Source organism: Bos taurus, chromosome 15, assembly GCF_002263795.3.
Source record: "Bos taurus isolate L1 Dominette 01449 registration number 42190680 breed Hereford chromosome 15, ARS-UCD2.0, whole genome shotgun sequence".
Lineage (NCBI taxonomy): Eukaryota > Metazoa > Chordata > Mammalia > Artiodactyla > Bovidae > Bos > Bos taurus.
In genome coordinates, this window is record NC_037342.1 from 8,002,616 (window position 1) to 8,028,797 (window position 26,182).

The 26,182-nt window shown below is 41.1% G+C and overlaps 1 protein-coding gene across 4 annotated transcripts in view; it reads right to left on the minus strand.

Annotated features, from left to right (window-relative positions):
* Nucleotides 1-1,021: 1,021 nt before the first annotated feature.
* The window catches only part of ARHGAP42 (Rho GTPase activating protein 42), a 348,023-nt gene continuing 322,862 nt past the window's right edge, over nucleotides 1,022-26,182 (minus strand). For all 4 annotated transcript variants that reach the window (XM_003586932.6, XM_059875064.1, XM_059875065.1 and 1 more), the window contains 7 exons: nucleotides 23,856-24,015; nucleotides 22,542-22,686; nucleotides 20,922-21,302; nucleotides 20,382-20,538; nucleotides 18,299-18,361; nucleotides 6,822-6,901; nucleotides 1,022-6,323 (listed from right to left, as the gene is read on the minus strand). In XM_003586932.6, the coding sequence (XP_003586980.1) occupies nucleotides 6,235-6,323; nucleotides 6,822-6,901; nucleotides 18,299-18,361; nucleotides 20,382-20,538; nucleotides 20,922-21,302; nucleotides 22,542-22,686; nucleotides 23,856-24,015 (1,075 nt within the window). In that variant the 3' untranslated portion in view covers nucleotides 1,022-6,234. The remainder of the gene's footprint in view (nucleotides 6,324-6,821; nucleotides 6,902-18,298; nucleotides 18,362-20,381; nucleotides 20,539-20,921; nucleotides 21,303-22,541; nucleotides 22,687-23,855; nucleotides 24,016-26,182) is intronic.

A 26,182-nucleotide genomic window follows, 5' to 3' on the forward strand; every position in this document is an offset into this window, starting at 1 on the left:
CCTGCCAGGCCCCTCCATCCCAGGCAATAATAGCTCCTACTCCAGGGGATCAACCCAGGGATCAAACTCCTGTCTCTTGCCTCCCCTGCATTAGCAGGCAGATTCTTTCCCACTAGCACTGCCTGGGAAGCTAAACAATGACCAAAAGGGTCACAGAACTAATAAACATCTACGAGGATGATGTGTATGCTGATACGTCTTCCTGGTGCTCAGTGCTAAAGAATCTGCCTGCAATTCAGGAGTTGCAGGAGACATGAGTTCCATCCCTGGGTCAGACGATCCCCTGGAGCAGGGCATGGCAACCCACTCCTGTACTCTTGCCTGGAGAATCTCATGGACAGAGGAACCTGGAGGGCTACAGTCCATAGGGTCACAAAGAGTCGGACATGACTGAGCACGCATGCTCTTCTTTCAGAGTACACTTGTGAACTTTCATGTATTTATTTTATTTCAGGTAAGCCTACATACCTATTTTTTTTTTTTTTGATAATTTGTTTATGATTTATTTGCTTCTTTTTCCTGCAGACATCTGCATTATTATTACTTTAAAAATTTTTATTTATTTTTATTTATGGTTGCCCTGAGTCTTTGTTGCTGTCCATGGGCTTTCTTTATTTGCAGCAAGCAGGGGCTAGTCTTGTTGTGGTTCGTGGGCTTCTCATGGAGATGGCTTCTCTTGTTGAGGAACACACACTCTAGAGTGCACAGGCTTAGTTGCTCAGAGTCACCTGGAATCTTCCGGGACCAGGGATTGAACCTATGTCCTCTCTATCGGCAGACAGATTCTTATCCACTGTGTCACCAGGGAAATCCTGTACCTGCATTACTAGTAAGTACCAACATTACAGTTGCTCAGGAAAGGATCCAATTATCAGGAAAAAGTTATCAATTCCGTTATGATTTTTCCATTCAGCCATACCCAAAATGACCATTCACAGTACCTGAAACTTTGATTTTTCTCTATATGAATCTAAGACAGCTGCCCTCTAACATGGTGGGTTTTCAAATACAAAGACTAAATTAAAATGTGCTAAACATAGTTTATTTTTAAAGTAATTTAAAATACAGTGTAAACATACATTAAAGAAATTGTGGCAATTCAGATAAGGAATAACATGAAGTTATTTACATGTTTGTATATATATGTGTGTGTGTATATATATATATATATATACACACAAAGTGCAGATAAATACAAGACACTACAAAATAAACAAAAAATTCAATATGATAATTTACTGACAATCATTTTCATACTTATTATTTAATTTGTTAATAATGGCTTCAGACAAATTCCTAATACTGAAATATATCATCTAAATATTCAACTTTTATATAAACTATAGTACCTCAAATTTAATAGTATATAAATAGGATTTGAATTAAAAAAAAAAAACAAAACAGTCATCTTCCCTGCCACACTCCCAATTTATTGTAAAGGCTTCAGCTTAGAGTTCAAAAAGACTCTTGAAATCACAGCCCTCAATTTGTGATGACTTCTCAGCTGTTAAGCATAAATCATGACTGAAGATACAGAGGCAGACATACAATCTCCAACATTCTGCATATAAAAAACAATGCACACTATTAATCTAAGAGGCAATGGATTCAAGGCAAAGTTGGGCTCTGGAAGGGTAAAGACCATGGGAAACCTTGTCAAGAAATGGTACAAAGGGGAGAAAGTGATCATCTAACTAAGGTGGGGTAGGCACCTCCTCCAACACCGGAGGTCCTCACGTGGCCCTGGACGTGACCATCGCGGATGGTGGAGGATATGTGTGTTTGTGATCCTTGTAAACGGCACTGCCTTTTGAGACTCTTCAGAAAACACAGAGATTCCATTTCTCCCTATGGCACCAAAGAAAGAATGTCCAACCTCTGAACGTGGCATCTCTCCTGTGAACACCACGGATTGAGGATGACCTGTTAGACTCCCTAAGTCACACAATGACTTCTAAACTTTGGTCGAGAACATGTAATCAGTTTTCTGCCTATGGCTTGCTGTGAGTGCTGTCCATGTACTTGAGATTTCTTGTTTAAAATAGTGAATGCAACAGTCCAAAAAAAAAAAGTGAAAAATCCTATTTATTGATCTGATCCTCTAAAAGTCCATGCCATTCATAAATGTGAATTTGTCCAAGGTTACTACCATATAGATTTGGGGGAGGGAGATACTGGTGACAACAAATGGATACAGTGAATGTGGTGAAGAGGTGTGAGAGTCGTTGACAAATACCTGAATTGTGTCTGCGGATTAACAGGAGACAGGCAGGATACAGATTATTCAGAAGTCTATTCAATAGGCTAGTAATTCTCTGGGAAAAGTGTTTTGATTTTGGAAGGTAAGCAAACAGGGTAGGAGGCAAAAGTTAACAGCAATATCTACTCAAAGTGGGAAACTTATACTAAAGAAGAAAATAACTTCCGGACAGTAATTAAGTCTCTACTTTTTTCCTCTAGCAAATGACATGACTTTGGGGTCTAACTCAGTGATGTTAGGTCATAGAAACAGTTGCAAATTACAAATGCATTGTAAAACTAAAGAACAAAACCTGTTCTGAAATGAGTCCACCTCTAACTTCAGTCAACAAAGTACAGATCGAGAAGGGGTTCTAACTGCTGATTAAGGCATGCCAAATATCTATCTGGGGGAGGCATACTAAAAATGGAAGGGGTTTGAAGAAAGGCTCTGAGGGACCCTTGTAAACCAGCATCCTTGTGATTAAGACCCTGCACATCAGACACGCACAGACCTGAAGAAGGCCAGGAGTGAGGAGGCTAGCTGGTTTTATTTCCCATGACTGCAGAGCAGATTCAGTTTCCTGACATCATGATGGATTTTTAGGGGGCATGCCACACTAAGTAAAAGCTATTACCACAGAACAGGAAATAATCCCCAAATCACTTTGTCTCTTTGCCTTCTTTTCCTATTTGAGAACCTGCAAAGTTTGGAAGGTGCTTTGAAAAAAAAAAATCTCTACCCTTCCTGGAACAGCCATCAGGTGAGCCACTGTTGGGATGCCTGGTTATACCCATTCACAGTGTGAGGCACAGAGAGCGCATACAAGGGTAAAACCACTCCCGTCAAACAAGGAGAAATGGTACTTACTCATGCCTCACAGACTTCAGAGCGATACAGAGATCATTTCACTGCTCAGGCATTTACACAAAACAAAAAGCCTTCACTTAACCGACTACTGCTTATAAGCCAGCAGATATGGTACAAGAGTCACCTGTGAAACACAGCAAGGTTTTGTACTCAAGGATATCTTCATCTAACAGCTGAGCTGACTGACTTGGACTCATCAGTCTCACCCTCCTTGTCCCACTGTCAGCAGTGATTAGGGTGCCCACCTGGCCTGTTTCCAAGGTGTGGATGTGGCAGTTCTGTGGTATCTTCATGAAGTCTCTGAAAGGCTATGGTTTCATTACTGAAACACTGTTGTCATTTCAAATGTGATCTTCTTGTAGTGACTGACATGTACCTTCTGGTGAAATGAATATTCCACGTGATCAGAGCACATGCCCTGGTTTTCTCAATGTTCATAAATACTTTTATCTGTTGGAAACATTTCTAGGGCAAAGCAGCGTCATTTGAGCGCTAGCATAGGGCCGTGACTTGCTTCCACACATAATCAATGTGAAGGGAAAAGAACCATTCTCACAAATCTGTGAGATTAAAACTTCAAACAAAAGCACAATTGGAACAAGCACTTTTGCAGCTTGTTTCAAAAAAGGGACCATATCGAGCACTGTCACAATATATGACTCACCATGAGGAAGGAGAGGGGCTTCATGCCCATGACTTTTAGAGCAAAAGGTTTAATTCCTCACTGAGCATCTGTAGAATTAGCTCATAGACAACTCAGAGGCAGGAACACGCTGGCCCGTGTTAAAGGAAAATGAAGGTTGAGATTTCTCTCTGCAGCAGCAAGTGAAGTAGGACTCTGAATCACTTTTCGGAGTCAAGTTGGTCTTTGAAAGAAAATCAATTTGCCTTAAGAGGCTCTAATTTAGCAGGATGCCAGATGCTACCAAGGGTGGTTAAACCGAGGGTGTTGTGGATGAAGGGCCTGGTCCCCTAGGGAGACTACCTCTGTTCCAGCAGAGGGCAGTCAGGATGTCAGCAATGCAATTACTAAGGACCATCAAGGATCTAGAGGTCAAGAAGCTCTAGCGACACATAATCATAGTGTACAAAAGTCAACAGTAGCAGGTAAAAAAGAAAAAAAAAAAGGAGACAAATGTACCAGATTTTTTCATTATATTACTAATTTTTACAACATTAAATATTTTCAACTTCTTTATTTCCATGCTGATATTTATTTCCGGTTGTAATTCTGCCTACTGTTATTCTCTTTACCTTTAAATCCTAATCCACTATTCCATTTAAAATTTTAAAAGCATAAATGCTCCAAGGCATAGTTGTGTATGTGTATGTATATAATTTAACCTATTAACTCTAGAAACATTAACTTAAAGTAGAAGAGATGGCGATTACAAATCAATATCATGTAAAAAGAACTGTTATAGTCAATACCTGAGTGTCTATACAGTGAAGAACTTTGAAGTAGCATGTACAATACTGTGGCCAAGGGGGTCAGTGCTGTGGCAATCAATGGCGGAGAACCAGTTTTTGGGAATCTTGAGAAGAAAGGCTCTTTGCCACATGCAGATATGTTAGAAATAATATGAGGATTATTAAATAGAAATAATAGAAGAAGTGGTCAACATATGACCAGATAATTATGGCATATATAAATGGACAGTAAATACCTATCTCTATGCTCTATAAATACAGTGAAATTTCTATTAAAGGCTGTAAATCGAAAGGCATAATGGAAAATTATATATGATTTTATTCCTGCTAAAGATGATGAAATAATTTCAAAATAATTTAAGGATCCTGTACCTTTATGTTAAGATTATGGCTCAACTAATCATAGACTTTAGAAGGCATAGTGTTCCAACCACTGTCTTAATACATCATCTTTATCATTTGGAGCCAAAAGGGTATCAATAAAATCCTTGGACACTTTACAGAATAACAAGTAGAATTTAAGCTGTATCATTTTCCTATTATTGTAATTATACATTTGTGATACCATTATAATGATTCTAGCAGAGGATATGTGCATATCACTTGTCAGTATTTATATGTTAATGGAATAAAATTTCATAAAATCTCAAAGTAATACAGACAGTTTTAAACATCCTCCAAACCAGTGATCAGCAAACCATGACCCATAAGGCAAATCCGGCTTGCCACCTGCTTTTGTGTGGCACATCAGCTATAAATTTCTATTTTTAAATGATTTTTTAAAAGTCAAAGAAGCTTAATATCTTATGGCATGACAGATTCACAATTTCAGATTTCAGTGTCCTGAAAGAAAGCTGTATTGGTACACAGTCACACCCATTCACGTGTTGTCTGTGAGTGCTTTCCGCTACAGTGGTAGTATGGACAGTGTGATGGAGACAACAGGTCCTGCCAAGCCCCAAATATTCACTATCAAGCTTCTGCAGAAGTAGTCTGCTGATCCCTGCTCTAAGCCCATAGACGGCATCTGGAACGTTGGACAGAGTGTTTACAGCGGAATCAGTGTATGACTTAACTTGGTTTCATTTACAGACACCATATATGTTATTGCTTTTGAATATTATCATCTACTTGGTAAACAAATACAAATAAACTTATGTTAAAAAAAAACCCTTATTTCCTTGAAATGTTTAGGACCAGCAAAACAATCATATATAAAAGCACTATATTTTTAAGAAAAAATAATAAATGAACAGTTTAAATTACATTTTTTTAGCAATGATTTCAAGGTTTCTCAGAAAATACCAGACAGTAAAGGGCAGGTCTTAAAGTCTTATAGCAGATTTCTGGTTTCCAAATTTCTGGGATATAGTACTTAACACAGTATTTGAGATTTTTATAAATGTTATGAGAAACATTGTGGAGAGTTACTTATTAAAAAAAAAAAAAAGCAAGGGATGGGGATAAGCTATTTCAAAATAAGAAATCAGCCCAAGATAAAAAGAATGGCAAACAATTTAAACATTTTTTCCCTTTCCGTTAATAGAGGTACATAGTCTGCTTTGGAAACTGTCTAGAAATGGATTATTTTTCATTTTAATGGGCTGATCCTCATATCTGTGTCAGATAAAATCATATCACTTATTACTTGTTACCATGGATACCATGAAGATACTGCCGTCCACTAAATAGCATTAGAGGAAGACAACATAATTTTCTGGGACGAGTCCTGTTTTGCCTTCATAAGTTGCCTTCAACCATCCTGGTTCCACTGATGGGTACACTGGCAAAGATAAAAATACATTAATAAATATCACTCAGTCAACATTAGCTTCAAATAATTACACACACAAATGGGTAAAAATCCACATCAGATTGTATGCATATACTCAAGCTGTCAAAACAATGTCACGGGACCTGTAAAGCTGGAAATGCCTCTTGCATTCACATAACCAATCACACCGGTCGGGAAGATCCCCTGGAGAAGGGAATGCCTACCCTTTCCAGTATTTCTGCCTGGAGAATCCCATGGGTGGAGGAGCCTGGTGGGTTACACACTCGAAGGGGTTGAAAAGAGACGGACACGCTGAGGAACTAACACTTTCACTCTCTCTCTCTCTGACACAGGAGAGGAAATCTGTTCCAGAGGAATTTGATGTGTTTACTTGTACAGCTACAAAAGGCAGGGCTTGGGCTGGATCCCGAGTCTCCTGTTCTACTTTAGACTGCTCCTTCGTCCTTCCATGACTGTAACCTTAGCGCAGGGAATGGGGGGACTTACCATTGGAGAATAGCGCCCCCTGTGGGAAGGAAAGCTCATGGCTGTGCTCTGCTTTACAGGAGTACATGGCTTTGGCTTGGCTGAAAGAGCAAGAGGCAATCTGTGAAAACCACAACACTCAAGGATATTTGCACTGGACACTACTCTTAAAAAATGATTCTAGTTTTCAGTTACAATTGAAGCATAATACACACAGTGTGCACACAGAAGCGTGCATAAGTGCATTTCACAAAGTGCACACACCCACGTAACCAGAGCACACCGATAGCACAAACAAAGCCTTTCTCATGTTTCCAGGCAACGCTCCCAAGAGTAACCACCTGCCTTAGAAGAAATGAAATAATCTAGTTTTAAAGAATGCCAGGATTTGTTAGTATTCTGCTAAAGAGGCTATTTTTCAGCTCCACAGGGGTTCACAGGTACGTTAAAGCATTATGTATTTACTTGCGACTTTAATTTCAGAGTATCAGATGTGAGCTCCACATATTAAAAGGCCTACAGGGTATGGAAAATTAAGTGGGCATGCTATAAGAAAAACAATAGGATAAGCTGATGATAAAGGGGAACCAACAACAGCCTCACTGTCAGGGAGACATGAAGACGTGTCTTTGTAAACCACAGTATACGCAGCTCTTTAAAAGGGAAGCCAGTACTCATCTCCGACATCTGTTCCCATATGAGAGTTCAGTCTTTGTGTAGGCAGATACTCTGGCTTTTTTTAACAGGAGCCAGAATTTCCGAGTTTTGTATGAGACCTCCTTTAAAACAATCTGAGCTAACACTGAAAAGCCATCCTCTGAGGCTGCTAACCAAGTCATCTAATCAGCGAAGTCGCTTTTACTCTGCAGCATCTGATGACCTGACTACACTCCTCCTCGCCATCTCTACTTCAACCAGAATCCGAGCCAATATCATCTCTACCACAGCGCACTGAACGGCCCCCTAACTTCCTAAATCCTCCGCATTTCTTTCCTCTCCAGTCCCCTTGCCATCCCTTCTACACAGAGCAACCAGAGGGTGGTTTGAAAGGTTTTGATGATCACGTGATCTCCCTGAAACCAACCCGTCAACTGGTTCCCAGCTCCGGCCTCCACGCTGTGCCCAATCAGGCGCCTGCTGGGCTCTCTTGCTGCTCCTGAACCTGCCGCTATGCACCTGCTGCGCTTGAGTCACACTGGCCCGCCTTCTCCTCTGCAAACATGCCAAGCCCATTCCCTCCTCAGGGCCAGCTAAGATTCTTCCTCATCTTCACTCAGCTCTAGCCTTCTAGTTTACCTTAAATCTCCTGAGTTTCACTGAAGGCCAGGTCTTCCCTGCAACACACTCTAAACAGCTCCCAGGTAACTTTCACATTCCCCGGTTTTAAGTCTGAATGGTACTCTGTTGTCGTTCTTGAATGTAACCTCTATGAACAATGCCTGATGCTAACTAGTAACTCAGTAAATATTTGCTGAATGAATGAGTTAAAAAAAAAAAAAAGGTGGGGGGGGGAGCGGGGAGATGTTGCAGTCTCCAACCTCTTCAGCACCAGGGCCTGGCTTCATGGAAGACAGTTTTTCCACAGACTGGGGGTGGGGGGTGAGGAACAGTTTCAGGACGATTCAAGCACATTACATTTCCGCCACCGGTCTGTTAGGAGATGGAGCTCAGGTGATGATGAGAGCAATGGAGAGCAGACATAGGCATAGACGGGGCTTCTCTCGGTTGCCTACCGCTCACCTCCTGCTGTGCAGCCCTTCCTGACGGGTTGCCACCCGGTACCAGTCTGTGGCCTGGAGGCTGGGGACTCCTGATCTGGACTCTTTTTTTTACATGATGAGTCCTTTCAAAGATTCAAGGTACCCCGTCCTCCCTGCCTGAGGTCCCAACACTTGATCTGCAAAGAGGCATCAGCAGTATTTGCATTCGCATGCTCTCAAAGCAACAGTGTAACATGATGATTACATTTCTCTGTTGGAACAAAACTCTGGATCTTATCTCCATACTTCCAGAATGAGGCTCAGTCACCTGAACCAGGGTTTCCAAGTGGCTACTGAAGATCAGAAAGGTTAGAGAGGAGAACTACGGCCCTGCCCCCGGAGTCTTTTTCACATGAGGTGGGTCTCAGGCTGTACTTTCAAGAACTTGGCTAGGAGAGTCTGCAGCAAGCAGATTTAAGGACCACCAGCCCACACAATCCCACTTCCAGTTAAACGTGGTTTAAAAGAAGAGCTGATGAAGTGGACGCAGCCCAAGAAGGACAGAGTTTCACACTACAGAGGAGCCATGCGCGTGTGTGCTGCACGTGGGTGTGTTGGCTGACAAGGTGTAGGGGCAAGGAGAGGGTGCCGCCAAGTCACAAAGACTTCCGATAATGAGACTCTGAGGACCTGACGTAGAAAGAACGTTAGTTTTTCACAGAAATCTTCCGGTCAATATACTCATTTGATCTGATATAATCTGCTGTATCTTGATCTGATATTCATAAAAAGAAAAATACTCTTTACTATCATTTATATATGGAATCTTAGGAAAAAAAAACAACAAATGAATATAACAAAACAGAAACAGACTCACAGGTACAGAGAACAAATAGCTGTTATCAGTGGGAAGAGGAAATGGGAGAGGGGTCAAACAGGGGTCGGGACTAATGGATAAAAATTACTTTGTATAAAATAAATAAGCAACAAGGATACACTGTACAGCACAGGGGCAAATAGCCATTATTTCATAATCACTTTAAATGGAGTATAATGTACAAAACTATTATATCACTATGCTATAAACCTGAAACTTATAGAATATTCAGTTTTTAAAAATGCATTTTCCAGGGACCACTCTCAGACTTCTTACACTAGAATCTCAGGTATGGGAGTGGGGGTCGGGAACTGTTATTTAAAAAATATAACCTTAGGTGATTGTTCTTTTTTCTGAGCTTCATTGAGATATGATTGACAAATAAAAACTGGATATATTTATTAAAAAATAATTGTATCTGATATCTGATACAATTGAAAGTTGCAGAGCCATTTCTCTAAAAATATGTAGACTTTTTAAAATGTCAAATTTTCTAGCAACAATGATTTCCACCAATAAATACTGTCTTATTACCTTGAATCATTAAAATAAATTAAGAGATACATAAGGAAACAAATTCCAGAGTTATAGAAATGTCTAAGATATAGTAATTCTTGCAATGATATATCTCATACTTCAAAGGCAACCTAACTAATTTATAATAATATTTCAGATATGAGTGTGCTTAGAGTATTGTATGAGATTGGATGGTGAGGGAACACACGCAGAACAATATCACTAAATGAACAGATAGTATTAAATGTGTCAAAATACACAGCACAAAGTAATATCTGTTACGACTTTCCAATTGCCTGTGCATGTGACTTAAACAACTATAATTTTCTTCCACTGAGATCTGTAACTACAGGTTACAGCTCAGTTCAGAGCTCTGATGATTTAATGTAGAATTCTGTGACAGTGGAGTTTTCTTTCCAGGTGCTAATGCTTTTTCTTTTACTGTCTTGGTGTATTGAAGAAGATGTGAAAATAACACTGTCACCTATTGAGTCTCTGTTCACAAGATTCTAATATCCTTTGAAAAGGATTTTGAGGATCCTGCTTCCTGTCGCATTGGAGAGTAAGGTGATGATGCTCGCTATCCTGAAAGCCCATTTCTTCCCTTATAGTTTTGAAGATGATCTGTCTACAAGCCCCATTCCTAATACTAAACATTGTCTAATGCCAATGAGTGAACTCACACAGGTTTGACATGGTCAGTGTGCGAAATTCACAATACTCATCTTAATCATAAGCAAAATAAAAAATTCACATAAAAACTGATACAATGTTTTCTGAAGGGCCACTTAACAATGATACACACACACACACACATATGCCATCTCTCACATATATTTTTTGTATGCTAAGAATTTCACTTCTGAAGAGAGCAGGAATGCACTTCTGAGGGAGTAGAAGATATAGTCAAAAGGGTAGCAAAGAAGTAACATACACAACAGCAAAGCTAAAAACAAACAGATCACAACAATCTAAGTGTTCATCAGTAGAGAATTTAATAAATAAAACATGCCAAATTCAATAAATTAGTAGGTAGTTATTATGAATAAAGCTACAGAAGAACACATACATGAGCAGTATTAGGATGTAAGGCAAATATTTTACAGAAAAATTAGTCACTGGCAAGACCTCTAAACTGCCCAAGATAATTTGCCATAAATACTCATAAATAATGCAATAAACACACATTTGCTTCTTGGTCATTGGTTGGAGATTTTTTAAAATTAGTTACACACCCTTTTCTTAGGTTTTTGCCAACAAAAATGAGCTGTTTCTGGCTTGGATGTCTGACTGTTGGATGCCTCAAAGCTAATCTCTCATGGGAGCTTGTAGAGTTAAAGCTGCTATGTCAAAGAAAGAATATTGCAACTCTAATAAAAATGAACTGAACACATGAATAACAAAGTCTTTTAAGGTTAAAATGTATATTTTATCTATTTACCCAGCAACTCTGTTGAGCGTCTACTTTGTTGGGCATCAATATAAAAGGAACACCGTGAGCACCACCTTCGTGGGTCCTTTTCTGTGCTCATTATAGAGGAGTGGGTCTCTAAGTGCACTCAAGGCAGTCTGGAAGGAGGGGCAGGTGGGACCTGAGAGGCACTGCTCTGACAGCTAATGGAACGTGTATGAGGGTCATTTACTTTCCACTATGCCAGATACTAGGGCTTCCCTGTGGCTCAGATGGTAAAGAATCTGCCTGCCATGCAGGAGACCCAGGTTTGATCCCCGGGTCGGGAAGATCCCCTGGAGAAGGGAATAGCAACCCCCTCCAGTGTTCTTGCCTGAAGAATTCCATGAACAGAAGAGCCTGGAAGGCTACAACCATGGGGTTGTGAGTCAGACATGACTGACTGACACTTTCATGGCAGATATTTAGGAGATCTGCAGAAACATAAAATAATGTGAGTTCTCAAGTTCCAGGCAATGAGCATCATTAAGGGACAGAGCTAACTATAGCATGGGGGTGCATGGGAACAGCAGAGGAGCAGACTTCTGTGTGGCTTAGCTCAGGGGAAGAGGAGAAACAACTCATGTTGTCTTAGAAATATGACCTTTGGAAGAGGGAAGAAATGGGAAGGTGAGACCCTATTAGGACCTTGGGGGCAGGCACATAAACTTTCTAATTAGGTTTTATAGAAAACAGTGATCCCCATATACTGGGGGTCTTGTGATCATCCAGATGATTTCAGTCATATAATGAGCTTGGATTTTGAAATGAAATCTACATATTTCCTTGGCCTAACCTCTATAATGTAGAAATGAAGGTCAAGAGAAATTAACATTATGGCAGAGTCAGGCTAAAACCTACATCTCCTAATTGCTGACCTAGTGAATACCTGGTGAATCCACTTAAATGTCATCTGTAAAATCCCAAGATAACGTCACTGAGAAAATCATTTCTACTATCAATAACAGTTGACTGTTAATGAGAGTGAATAATCACATCTACACAGTGCTATTGTTATGTTTTAGTTATATGAACTTATTTTTATTTTAAATAAATTCATAAACATTTAAAAATGTTCTCAGTTTAAATTTCTAATACCACAAATATTAATAGATATAATTCACACAAACAAAAGCTCTTTGGAGATCTTCAGTAAGTTTTTTAATTGTGTAAGTTGTTTTGAGACCGAAAGCTTTTGAGAACCACTGTCAACTGATAAGATTAGATGGCTGTGCATCAAAATGCAGTTATCCTTAGGGGATGAAATGAGTGGTGGTTTTCATTCACTTTTTTAGCATTTTAGTATTCTTCATATTCTCTTAAAAACAGAAAAATCAAGCTATTCTTCCTAGCCATGGCTTCCTTTGTCTTCCTTATGAGTGTTCTATCCTGGGTGTCTTACATGCGTCACTGTGCTCTGAACCAGTGACCTACAGCCTTTTATTTATTTATTTTAAATTCTGTATTTATTTATTCAGCTGTGCTAGGACTTAGCTGTGGCAAGTGGGATGTTCAATTTTAGTTGAGGCATCAAGTTGCCTAGCCAGGAATTAAACTGGGCCCCCTACATTGGGAGCACAATCAAAACCACTGGACCACCAGGGACGTTCCTTTACAGCCTTTTAAATGGACAGATTCACTAGACGAGAAGACTCTGCTGAGGGTTGTTTTGTAATTCTAAAAAAAAATTGTTTTTAGATTATTGTAACTGTTTGGAAGGAATGATGTTAAAGCTGAAACTCCAGTACTCTGGCCACCTCATGCGAAGAGTTGACTCATTGGAAAAGACTCTGATGCTGGGAGGGATCGGGGGCAGGAGGAAAAGGGGACGACAGAGGATGAGATGGCTGGATGCCATCACCGACTCTATGGACGTGAGTTTGAGTGAACTCCGGGAGTTGGTGATGGACAGGGAGGCCTGGCGTGCTGCGATTCATGGGGTCGCAAAGAGTCGGACACGACTGAGTGACTGAACTGAACTGAACTGAACAGAAAATTTGATTGCTTATAATGAGTCAAGCTCTCAATTATTAATTAATTCTCTTAATTCTCAAGCATGTAATTCTCAATTAAACCTTCAGAAGATATTGGTATACCTTGCCTAAATTATACTACTTTAAAGTGTATTTCCCCACTGCCCAACTGTAACTGATTGAGACAGAGGTGTAAGCTTTAAGGGTCCTGTTTTCCATAGGCTTTTGTAATGCTGAGACAGAGCCTAGTTCCATTTGCCTCTTGAAAGCATTTTAAAGGTTAAGAGAAACATTTAGTACTATGGCATTTTTCTCTATTCCAATGGCTCTTAAAGGTTTTGATATATATAAGGATCACTTGGGGAAGTTGTCAAAAATACATATTCTCTAGGCCTCAGTCTCAGACACTACAGTGTGCAGAGTCTAAGCAAATTCTAGAATCTTCATTTTAACAAGTCTGGCACATAAAGTTCCTCTGACAGAGAGAGCAGCCCCTCCCACTCCACTAAACCCAATTTCTGAAAGGTTTCCAGTGAGGTCTTAGAGGTAAAAACCAGTGCCCTCCTCTAATGATCTCCTAGACCTTTTGTTAGCACCCATCAGTGGGTAACCCCACCTTCATCTATGCAGTGTGGCTGCTGTGCAGAAGTCTCTCAAAGGGGCATCAAGCTTTACACTCTCTCCTGGTTCCAGCTGTAGATTTTTCACTGCCTCTCAGCACTCCTCAGCCTTCTCAGACAACGGGGCTAAAACTTTCCTTGCCTTTCTGTGTACTCACACAAGATGAACTCAGAAGCTAAATTAGCATTCTTTCTTGCAGTCAGTCTTAAAAACCTAGAATCTTCTTTACCTGTCTCTCATTCCCAATATCAAAGCAATTGCTTGACTCTAGTTCTATCCATAAAATCCTGCTTACAGTTTATCATGCTTTTGTTAATGTCCTAATTAAGGTCTTTTAAGTATCACCTGTTCCACCCTAAATGGTTTTCTTCTCATCAACAACCTCCTAGAGAAGCCACCTCAATATCTGATTGAGTGCATCACTGATTAGATCAGCTCTTTGCTCAATGACTCCCAGAGCCTGCAGTTAATCCAGAGGTGTTACTTTTCTGTTGCTCAAGACCATCCACTAAAATCTCCCAACTGTGGTATTTCCCATAATGGCTGGTCTCCCTGTGACCCACTACTGGTTCATCCTTCTTTGAGGTACAATTCAAGAGTACCCTAAGTTCCCCAGAAGGAAATCAAAATAGGTATTGTGGGGGGTCAGTGAGGGAAATATCCTCATTTTCTGTTGTTCAGTTGTATTTTAATGGTACAAAAGGGTTTCAAGTGACTGATAAATGTCCAAATACCCAATACATATTAATTAGAGGCTTGAATACCTTAAGTAGTTTCAATGATAATAGTTATAACAATATTAGCTATTATATACTGCAAAGGCAGTATATGGAGAGCTGACTGTGTACTTCAAATACATTGCTTCCCACGCTCATAATCTGTCAAAAAGGGAATCATGACCTTCACTTTACAGATTAAAAAAGTGGATTTCCTAGAGTTCAGACCAAGGTGACAGGGTAAGAGAATGTGGAACTCATCTTCCTCCATGAACACAGCAAAAATACATCTACATGTGGAACAATTCTTACTGAAAACTAACCAGAAACTGGCAGAAGAACTCCTGTACAACCCAGGCTGAAACATACACACGTAATGAAGGGAAGAAAAGCATCTGAATCAGAACTCGTGCTCCTGGGTGGGGACTTGTCCGAGACTTGTCCAGGAAGTGAGCACCTGAGCCACAGCCTGGGGACCCCAGTCCTGAGGTCTTGAGTGGGAGAAAAAACCCTGGCTGGCTGGGGAACTGGGGGAAGCCTGACTCCTCTTGAGAGGGCAGGAAGGAGAGAGGTCGAGCCTTGCGGTTGCAGGGTTTCCTGCGATCTCCTTGCTCAAGCCAAGCTAACGCTCCATCGCCACATTCCAGTGCAGCTCTGGACTTCTCCCATGACTAGGGAAGAGACTCGACTGTGGGGTGCTCAGGTGAGCCAGTGCCCGGCAGAGCCTGGGGGGGCAGAGCGCCTACTCCAGCAGTGGATCAGGAGCTACCCAGACCTCTGACAGTGGCCGTTCCACCACGGGTCCTTCCCACCCTAGCCCATGCACACAGCATCCATGTGGACCCTGCTGACCCTGTGAAGTCAGGCCAGTGAGCGGCTGTGAGGAACAAACGGGGCTTGCGCCAGAGGCTGTGGCCGAGCAGAGCCATGGGCGTCTGCACACACAGCGTATTGGGCCTCAGTCTGCAGCTGACATGGGCTGGGAGTCAGCCCGGGCCCCACCTACATTAACATCTCAGAGGCAAGGGTCCCAATGCAGGGAGAGAGAAAAGCCCTAAAGGGTACAGGGCTTCCCTGGTGGCTCAGATGGTAAAGAGTCTGCCTGCAATGCGGGAGACCTGGGTTCGATCCCTGGATCAGGAAGATCCCCTGGAGAAGGACATGGCAACCCACTCCAGTATTCTTGCCTGGGAAATCCCATGGACAGAGGAGCCTGGTGGGCTACAGTCCCCGGGGTTGCAAACAGTTGGGTGTGACTGACTGACTTCACTTTAAAGGGGACAGAGCCAGGTCAGGCCAGACCATCAGGATTTCTGCTCTACGAAAGTGAGATCAGCTGCAGTCCCTGGCAGGGCAGTGATGGTCACTGAGCAGAAGAGAAGCTTCACTCACAGTCTGCAGAGGCTCTGGTTCCTCCAGCACCAGCCACACCCCCAAGCAAGCTAAGAGCGGCCAGCACATCCTGAGAAAAGAGGTGACTCAGGTCCACGTCAAACCCATCTCTTCCAACAAAGGCACTGGACACACACCGTCTGTACAGGGATGCGCCACTTAAGCTTCCCCTTTGAAGGCTTAAAGAGGTAACTATTTTACCTAAATGCATAAGGGCAGACACAGTTAAGTAAAAGGACAGGTGAAAAGCTATGACACCGTCCACAAGTACTGCGGACTAAGACTTAATCTTCAGTGTATCACTGAGTGAGCTCTAAATTTATGCTGACAGCTTATTAGAAGTGGATTTAGAGTATTTGGAGTATAAAAGTACGTTTTAAATGCATAGGATGAGTGTTGAACATGTGAGTAAACTTATTGTATAACAGCTTCATTAATTTACTGTCATACTAATTTATTTCATGAATACCTTGCTGTCTTCAAGCTCTTAACAGATTATCTCTTTGATGCCAGTACTTAATAGATTGTTTAGAGTTTCCTAATAAAAGGGCTCCATCTAGTGGAGCAATTCAATCATTTTTGCAAGACAGAAGGTAGCAAGGTTAAATCCCTTATATTAAGGCCTGACAGTGGTGATAGTTTCAGGGAAATGTTTGTTCTGAGCTAGTTTTCACCCTGCCTTGATAAAAAGGCAGAAGACAGAGGTAAGGTACATGCAAGTATGCTGGGATTTGCTATATAAATTCAAGGCATTAACCTTAAATTTAAGACACTTTAAGACACCAAAGTGGCTCTCCTCTAAAAACACTAATTTACGAGTGCGCTCGCTAAGGTTTTGAAAACAGAGTTTGAAGTTTATTGTTGTCTCTAGTAAGCAGGACAAGCCTTATATTGTGTAGGTGCTTAAGAACTGCTGAAAAGGTCCACATACTTTTATAAGGTCAATAAAAATGATATGGCTGAATAACGTCTAAAAGAACTATATGGTAATACTTTAATCATATTTGACCCCTTTCCTTCATAGCCTAAGTTAATTGGTTGTGGCAAGCTCAAAATTTCCTGAGTACATCCAAAAAAAAACTAGGTTGGTCCTTCCAATGTTCCCATTTATATTCCTTTTCAAAAAGCATTTACTGAATACTTGCAACATGCACTAGTTGCTGATGGTAAAAAAAAAAATCCATTAGTTAGGCATATTCAAAATTAAAACCAAAGTCTAACGAAGATGAGAGAATCAATTTGTACTAAGAGGAGAGGAAGCAGGAACCTTAGAAGCAAGCAAATGAATAGTAGTAAGACATAATAATTCATATCCTGTTAACAATGGAGCAGAAGGTAAAATCTGGAAACCCTGGATGAGGCAGAGTACTCAAACCCCAGCGCCACCTGGAGTAATCAGCTCCCCAGCACCACAGGCCACTAAGAATGAGCACAGTCTGGACCTAGAGACTGTCACACTGAGTGAAGTCAGCGAGCCAGAGAAGGGAAAGTATGGTATGGCATCTGTTATACGTGGACTCGAAAAAGAAATTACACAAAGGAACTTACTTACAAATAGACTTAGAGAATGAAACCTATGGTTGCTGGTGGGAGGAGGAGGAGGAAGGGACAGTGAGGGAGTTGGGATGGACATGGATACATTGGTATATTTAAAATGAACAATCAACAAGGACCTACTGTACAGCACAGGGAACTCTGCTCAGTGTTATGTGGCAGCCTGGATGGGAAGGGGTTTGGGGGAGAATGGACACGTGTATATATGGCTGATCCCCTTTGCTGTTCACCAGAAACTATCACAGCATTGTTTGTTAATTGGCTATACCCCAATATCATACAAAATTACAAGTTAAAAAAGTACGCAGTTTTGGTGCCTGTTCATGAAGCTTCTTACAGAAAAAAAAAATACATTAAATTTTACAAGACCAAATATACATTTGAATAATTTCCACAAACTGTCATCAAAAAAGTCTTTGGTGTACAAAGAGTTATTGCAAATTGTCTTTTAGAAAACCTGCTTGTTTAGAACTCTTCCTTTGTGAAGGTTTTAACAAACAAGGTACTGCAGTAACACCCTGAGATGCTAACTGCTATATATATGGTCATGACCATTTATTCCCTTGTCAAGATACAGCAGATGTGAATTTGACCATTTGCAGAAGTGAGGGGCAGAGCAGTCAGAGATGACCTGCCGCGTCCACACAAAACCACGTCACCACTATTTCATGTTTTTTTACTGGGAAGTTGAGAACTTACCGCCCAGAAGAAACTGGCTTAACTGAACCAACGTTTTCAAACAGTTGGGCCTTTGCTGCCACACTGAAAAATAATTTCAAAATGCAAGTTTCATTAAAATCCATTAGAGAATCACGCAGCTCAAAGCGAAATTCAGAGTTAGCAGTTAACCAAACAAAAAAATGAGTTAAAAATTGTCCCCAAAATATGAACTGAATTTTAACTGTTTTAATACAGAAGTAAGTTTTAGATCTAGTTTCTAGTTCACTGAGTACCAGATGTATACAGTAGATGTACCAGTAGATACAGTAGTACCTGTATCTACTTCCTCTGGGGATTGCACTGTCTGCATTTTCTGCACCTCAGAAAACTGGGGGAGCAGAAGAAAAGGAACCTTTTATCTCCCCACTCCACTTCTGGAAGTCCTGCTATTGACTCCATGGAGCCACAAGGGAAGAGTCACATCCACAAGACAAAACAAGAGCTGCTTTGTATTCTCATAGTTAAGACAAAACAAATTCAAAAACTGTTTCATGTTATTTTTAAAATACTTGAACATACTTCCTATAAAGTGAAAAGAGAGAACTCTGAAAAAATGACCAATAAGTAAATTTGTGGATTCAAATCTTGTTTCAAAGCATGACAAGGGAAAGGCTACTACATGAAAAGTGAGACTATAGTGTAGAATGAAAAGAATTAAAACCAATGCAACCTAGTTAATTAGATAAGTTCCTATATTTTTACTAGAAGAGAATATATATTTCTTTGAATGACATTTTAATGAACTAAATATTTAAAACCTACCTTATTTCTTGAATTGACAAACCCTTCTCCCAGAACTGAGTCATTTGATAATCTGCAGGATCATTTTACATCTAACGTAGAACAAACACTGTCTACAATTTAAGTTCTATTTTATCAGTAAATCACAAAATAGAAGCTCTTCTCTTTCCCTCACAAAGAATAAAGTTTATATTTTCTCATCTCCTTTTACACATTTGGCTTAAAACTCATTTCCCTTAAGGGATAGAACTGTGCACACCAGGGAATAAACAAACTTACACAAAATCTGGCTAATATTGTGGGAGCTGGATTTCCAACCATGAGATAGAACATATGTGAAACTCACTCTGAAACCAAAGGTTCTTGGTAATGGGATGAATGAATGAATGTAAGATGTTGTTCCTATGGAAACAGGCTTAGTGAAATGTCTTACCGGACTTTCAGTGAAGAATTAAAAGGTCAGCAACACCGCCACATTACAACTGGGCAGGGCATAAGAGGAACAGCACAAAGCTGGAGAACCCCGGGTTAGAATCCTGGCTCCGCCACTTACTAGCTGAGTGAGTGTGGACTGGCTCCCTGACTTCCCAGGATGAGTTCTCCTCATCTTTAAAACAACGTTCATTCTGCCTCCTGCAGGAGGACACTGTGGTCCTTAATAACATGTACAAGGATGCTCAGTAATAGCTCCTGCAGCATCTGGAACAGCTCAGCGAAAGTCAGAAACGTAAGAGGAAAAGGAGGAAGAATGTCCTTCTTTGGATTCTGCTTCGGAATTTACCCCGCTCCCTGCCTTCTCCCATCTGCGCCCTCACTGCTCTTGTCTACACACCCCACCCTCCTGGCCTTTCCACTTCAGGGTCGCATCCTGCTCTTAGAAGCACACTCTCTTGCCTTTCCTGCTCCCTGTTCTCCAGGAGTTGTTTGAATCAGTGAGTACTCAGGTTGGGGAGACAAATGGAGAGGAGAGGAGATCACCCCGGCTAGAAAACAGCCGTATTTCTAACGAAGAGGTAGGACTGAGGATACGGGCAGTCCAATAGCGGAGAGGTGGGTGTTTAGTTTCCAGACTCCAAACCACTATATTATACAGAGGCTTTCACGTCCTTAAAAGAAAGCCTGCTTCCAAGGAAAGTGCCTGAAGTGTGTGCGAACGTTCACACCACTTGCAGAAGAGGACAGGGTCCTACAGAAGTTGGTGGTACCCACTCTATGGATGAGTGTTTGGCTGTGGGAACCCCGAGGGTTCTTTTGCACACGCTCAAGCCCTGTGTACCCACGGGAGACACAGAAAACTCCAAACAAACACCCTGACACTTACACGGAGCCGGGGCGCTGGTAGCCGTTGCTGGAGGCGGTGTCCAGCCTTAACCTCCTGCACATTTTTGGAGGCAGATCTGGGTTTGGTGCGGCTTTGGGTGTCTCTTTGGAACCTATGGAAGTTAAGCTTTGAATGGATCCACTGTAGCTCTTGTTTCCTGAAAAGAAAGCCCAAGAAAACAGGCGAGGTGCTGTTAGACAAAATAATAGCAATAACACAGTCCACAGGCGTAACAAAAGGAAGCTGTTGTCTCTGTGTCCAAATGAGAAGGCACAGAATGTTCTCCGAGCCCAGCAGTCCGTCTTTCAGGGGAGGAGATCACAATCGGAAGTAATTGCAAATACATCACCACTCAGAGAGGGAGAGGTCCAGGAAAAATGCCGCAGCACACAGGAGGTTTAAAGCTCCCAGCTCAGGGACAAAGCGGAGAAGCAGCGTTTGTGGCCTTGCTGTTCACGCCTCCCTCCTGAGTCATCAGGCTCCACAAGCCGGGAGGCGACGCAGAGACACGACATTAGCCCAAGCTCAATCCTGGCTTACCTTCGGCTGCAGAGACGGATCTGAGGGAGGAAGCCGAGGCTCTTTTCAGTCCTGAGAGCCCATAGGGCCCCTTCTTGGCCAGGTCGATGGGTGGAGACGCGTCCCCGGGACTGGTGACGGAGGTGACGCTCTGGCAGTCTGATTCTGCGTCCGTTTTGGTTGCATCTTCTCGAGAACTTGACTCGGGACTCGTGGTCCAGAGACCAAGACTCTTCTGTCCGTTGCTGGGCGATGGGGACGCAATCCAAGGGATCCCGGTGGACTTCTCCCTGGGCTGGCAGGAGGCAGGCTTCGTGGTGCTGTTCTGCTCAGAGGAGTGAGAGGAGAGGGACTCGATGCTCCCCATGGGTGTGCTGTCAGGGCTGCTGCTGTAGGAATCGCCTGGGCAGGCCAGGCAGAGACAGGAGAGTCAAGGATGGGGCCCTTCTGATCTCAACCTCCCAAATGCTCTGCAGCCACCTGACCCCACTGCAGTGCCAGACCTGGCTTAGAGAACTGTCCTCAGTTGTGCAGAAAGGCTTTAAAACATTCACCTGAACTACACTATTCAAGGGAGGCTGTCTATGTGTCCCTATGAAATCATGTTGCTTCTTGAAGCATCAGTGGGGCTGACTTGAAATCAGACAAAATGTGCTTCTGAAATAGGACTCACCAGTAGGAGAGGCAAGATGCCTTGATGATATAAGAAATCAATGGAAAGGGGGAATACTGAGACATATTCCTGCCTTCTACTTTTCTGATCCTAGGTGATTCTGAGTTACCATGTGTCTGGGTCCTCCTGGTAGAAAAGGTGCTATTAAATGTCAGCAGCTCCACAATTTTTATTTTTATCAATTTTTTTTTTTTTTTTTTTACAATTTTTAAAAGGAAAGCTTGTGGAAGAAAATAGGAAGGATTTCTTTCCTTTCCCTGCTAAGAATATACCAACATAAGAAAACTTGATGTTTAACTGGGTGTATTTTTTAATGTTTCTAAAAGTTATGGTGTAAGAAAAAACATGAGAGAAACAGTAAGGGAATATTCAAATACTGTATCTAAACAGCAATTGTGGGGAAAACTGAGGGTGGACGGAGAGGGCTGGGTGTACAAAATACAACAAAAATGGCCAAAGTTGAACTCATGCTTTGAGCTGAAGCTGCCACCCATCTTATGGTGGGGCTTGGCTCAGAATAATAAGTTAGGGATAATGTGTGGTGCAGAATCTCTTTTTATTTCCTTTCTCTCTCTTTCAGACACTTTGATACCTGAGAGATGATGCTTTAAGAACATAATGTGAAGGAAAGAAAGAAAGAAAATGCCTGCTTGGGCCAGGCTCCCCGGCTTTCTTCCCGACCACTTTGACAACAGGATAAAAGCTGCTACAAAGTAGCACCGGATGTACTTAATCACAGCTACAGGAAAGGGCACTGAGCAAAAACTACTTTTTTTTTTCCCTTTGCAGCAGGAATGAATTGGCTTGTCCAAGATCTATCCTGACGGAGAACATTTAAATGTGGTGGAGAGTGCTGGTGTTGGGAGACAGCGTCAGTAAGGACATTTCCTCTTTCTACCTAATTGCCCATAAGGTGGGATACAGCTGAATTAACATAGACGGCATCTCCCTGAGGGTGGGACACTTACTGTCGGGTTCTGCCAAACACGGAGTATACCTCCCCCTGGGCTTCCGGGAGCCAGAGGAGAGGCAGATTGCACGCGTCCTCCGGGATCCGGATCGAGACTGAGGCTGAGGAAGAGGGATGCTGGGGTCTGGGGCAGTGTGAAAAATCTACATGGAAGAAAAATGGGACCGAGGTCAACAGAAGGGTGACACTGACATTTTCATCATAAAATAAGTTTTGAGTGTTATTAAATGATCTTAGAACTCTATGCTCCTGAATCAGTTGCCTGCCAAGAAATAAACTTTCTAGAGCAATTACAACTTTCTTTTCCATTTACACTGAACAATGCTTCTTCTCTGGGTTTTTTATTCTTCCCTATTCCCCAGCAGTGAAATTCAGATTTTCCAATATTTTTAAGAAATGTGTCAAATAGCAACGAATGTCTATGTCAAGACAGGCTGATTTTTTCACTGTTACAGTCACTCTTCCCCTTCATCCTGAACATAACCTGAGGGGAAGAGAACCCTGCTGTTATCATTCCCCAGCTAGCAGCCCCTGGCTTCTCAGAAGGTGTTGGCATGCCCTGGCCCTGAGCTGCGAAGAATGTGACAAGCTGCAGGCAGGCGTCTAAGCATGGCTACAAGATGCAGCTGTGGACTCCAGGGATATGAAAGTACTTCCAGTCTGAGCAAGGCTCCAAGCCTATCCTACAGGCACCATAGAGCAACTGGGAAGGAAAGAGGCACCCCCATCCTCTCACAAGGACGGTGTCAGACATAAATAAATCACAGTGTTTAGACCTTCTATGGCTGAGCTCACTTAACAATCAGATCATTTTGGTCTTCCCATTTTCTCATTTTCATAATTGTTCTAAGATCTCACTCTTAAAGAAAGCCTGCTTACTGACTGGATATAAAGAGGATTTCAAGACTGTTCTCTGATTTTTATCTAAAATATTAGTTCTACTGTATAATGAGAATCTAATTCAAAAGAGATAAAAAAGTTACAACAGACTTAACCATAAAGTGATTATAAAGTATTTTCTGAATACTGAGTAATAACTTAATTTTGTAAATACTAAGGAAGAAAATCTTGACAAGCAAATGATGTAGAAAGAAGGGAAACCATCCACCTGGAGGATTTTGAGAAGTATGTAAAAACTGAATAAGAAAAAAAGAAAAGAAAAGTCTGCATAAATAATTTATACAAAATTTATAAGACTGACACCATATAGGAACCCAAGAGCACAATGAGATCATAGATGATTCAAGTGCAAAATTGCTTCTTAGAAACAAGATAACAAAATGTTATACTTCCACGTGCAAATTCAGCCTACCTTTTCATAGTGCTCTATCAGAATTTCAACCACAATGTTCTGAAACTTAATATTCATCATGGCAGCCACAGTTTCTTCCTGTGCTCTCATTAGAGTCGGACCAAATATAACACCAAGGTTTGAGACCGTCATGAGATTTTGTTGACTATGTAGGGACACTCTGCAAATAAAAGCAACAAATATATTTTAAGTTATATGTTTACTAATTACGGAATGTTCTCATCTACCAAATAATGGTAAGATGTAAATATGATACATTTTATGTATGTATGATACATAAAGATGTAAATATGATACATAAGATGTAAATATGCCATTACAGACTAAATTTCTCAAACAGTCAGGTTCAGCCACTACCAGCTGGCATTAGAGGGGTATAGTATAAATAGATGTAAAAAGTTAATAAACATGAGCGCAATAAAACATAATTACTAAGGTTAATCTCTTAAAGGAAAAAAAAAATCTTGTTTTCTTAAATCAAGTACAATTGCCCCCGGGAAACTACCAGCTGTTTGGCAAGCCCTATGGTAGTATACTCTAAATGGGTAGTATACCCATTTAGAACAAATGGGTAAGAGTAAACTGGTTGTGATTATATTTGGACTTACCAAACACATTATTAAGAAACTACTATTAAACATTTCCACAGATAATACCGTACTTAATTTTCAAAAAAGTCAGTTTTTCCTACTGTACAGATTTTAAAACAAGAAGCTCCTAAAGTAAGCATGATGTACCTGAGGTCATAGCAAATTAGGGACACAGAGTTTTGTTTCAAGTTAGATCTCCTGACTACAAGTCAAGAGTCCCTGAGCTCCCCATGTCAGATGACTGATCAGGGCATGTTCCCATCCTGTCTTCCATCTATCCATCCACCCATCCATCCATCCATCTCCCACTTCCCTGAGGGCCTCCCAAGTGCTCAGCACTGTGTTAGGCAAACAGCAAGACAGGGAGATCTGGAAGCATTAGTACTGGCTGGAAAATAAAGAGTCTCTGTATTACTGACCTTAGCAAAGTAATCCCAGTGAACTCTCAAAAACAACTTTGACTAGTTAACTAATTAATTTGGAGACTGGATGCATTCTTAAGCGGTAACCTTATTTTATTTAACCAATCTTCTAGGGTAACCACTGCCTTTTCTATCTTACTCCCAGTGGAGCTGTGAGGATGAAAAATTCTAGTTAGGAGCACAACACAAGATAATGTTTATATATGACTGAGTATGCACACTAACTCCATTCTAGAAGCAAAAGTAAAATTTTATGAGGAATCCAGGATTCTGGATTATTCACCCAACATTTGATGTAGGGCAGGAAGAGCCAACTATCCCATTGACTGAATTTACCCCTTGTGCCCAAGACAGCGTTAGCTAAGAAGATTCTTGGTTAGCATAAGAAGAATTTCATTCTAAGTTTCCTTTTAATGCAACCAAATATTATAAATTAATTGTTTAATAAGTATTAGCCTAATACATCATCTGTAAAGGCAGTGGGCCTGTCTGGATTTAAAGCTTGGGTCCTTCCAATGTGGAAGCTGGGTGCAACCAGCCTTGTTATTTAATCTCTCTTAAGGCTTCAGTTCCCTCATCTGTAAAGTATAAGAATAATAAATAACCCTGATAGCAGCGTTGAGAAAATTAAATAAAATGAGTTAAATAAAATATGATCTTAAAATAATATTCTTCTCTGTAATTAAATTGGCTCTGGGTATTCTTGCTAAAAAGTAAGAGTGCCTGGTAGTATACATAACCTAGAATAAGATTAATATGAAGCTCATTGGGAATAAATTTAGAAATCATAAAAAAAAAATTGCTCTATTTTGAAAATGAAGTTGATAACCACATTCTTCGGAAGATGAAATAATTTGATCACCATATTCCTCTTCACTGAATTTCCCTTCTGCTGGGCTAGTCAGCTGATATAGATTCTTATCATCCCACGTTTCAGCCAGTTCTGCACTCCACCCCATCCACTTGTATATGAAGCACATTCTGAACTGCACTTTTAAAAATGTAAAGTTTAAGTCATAGAGGAGACCACATAAGGCCTTGTCTTAAAGACAATGCATTCTCAGAAAGAAGTCAATGATTTATACCATGTTTCAGAGCTAGTTACTGGGGATTTGTAATCAGTCATTGGTCCTTTAGGCCAGTGAGCAATATAGGTCATTGATTTTTAAATTCCCCTAAGTCAATAAGGTGGCCAGGGACCAAGATTGTTATCAGTTGCTACTAGTTTACTTAAGCAAACTACTAATGCCTGCCTGGATGAAGCACAAGTTGCAATCATGATTGCTGGGAGAAATATCAACAATCTCAGACATGC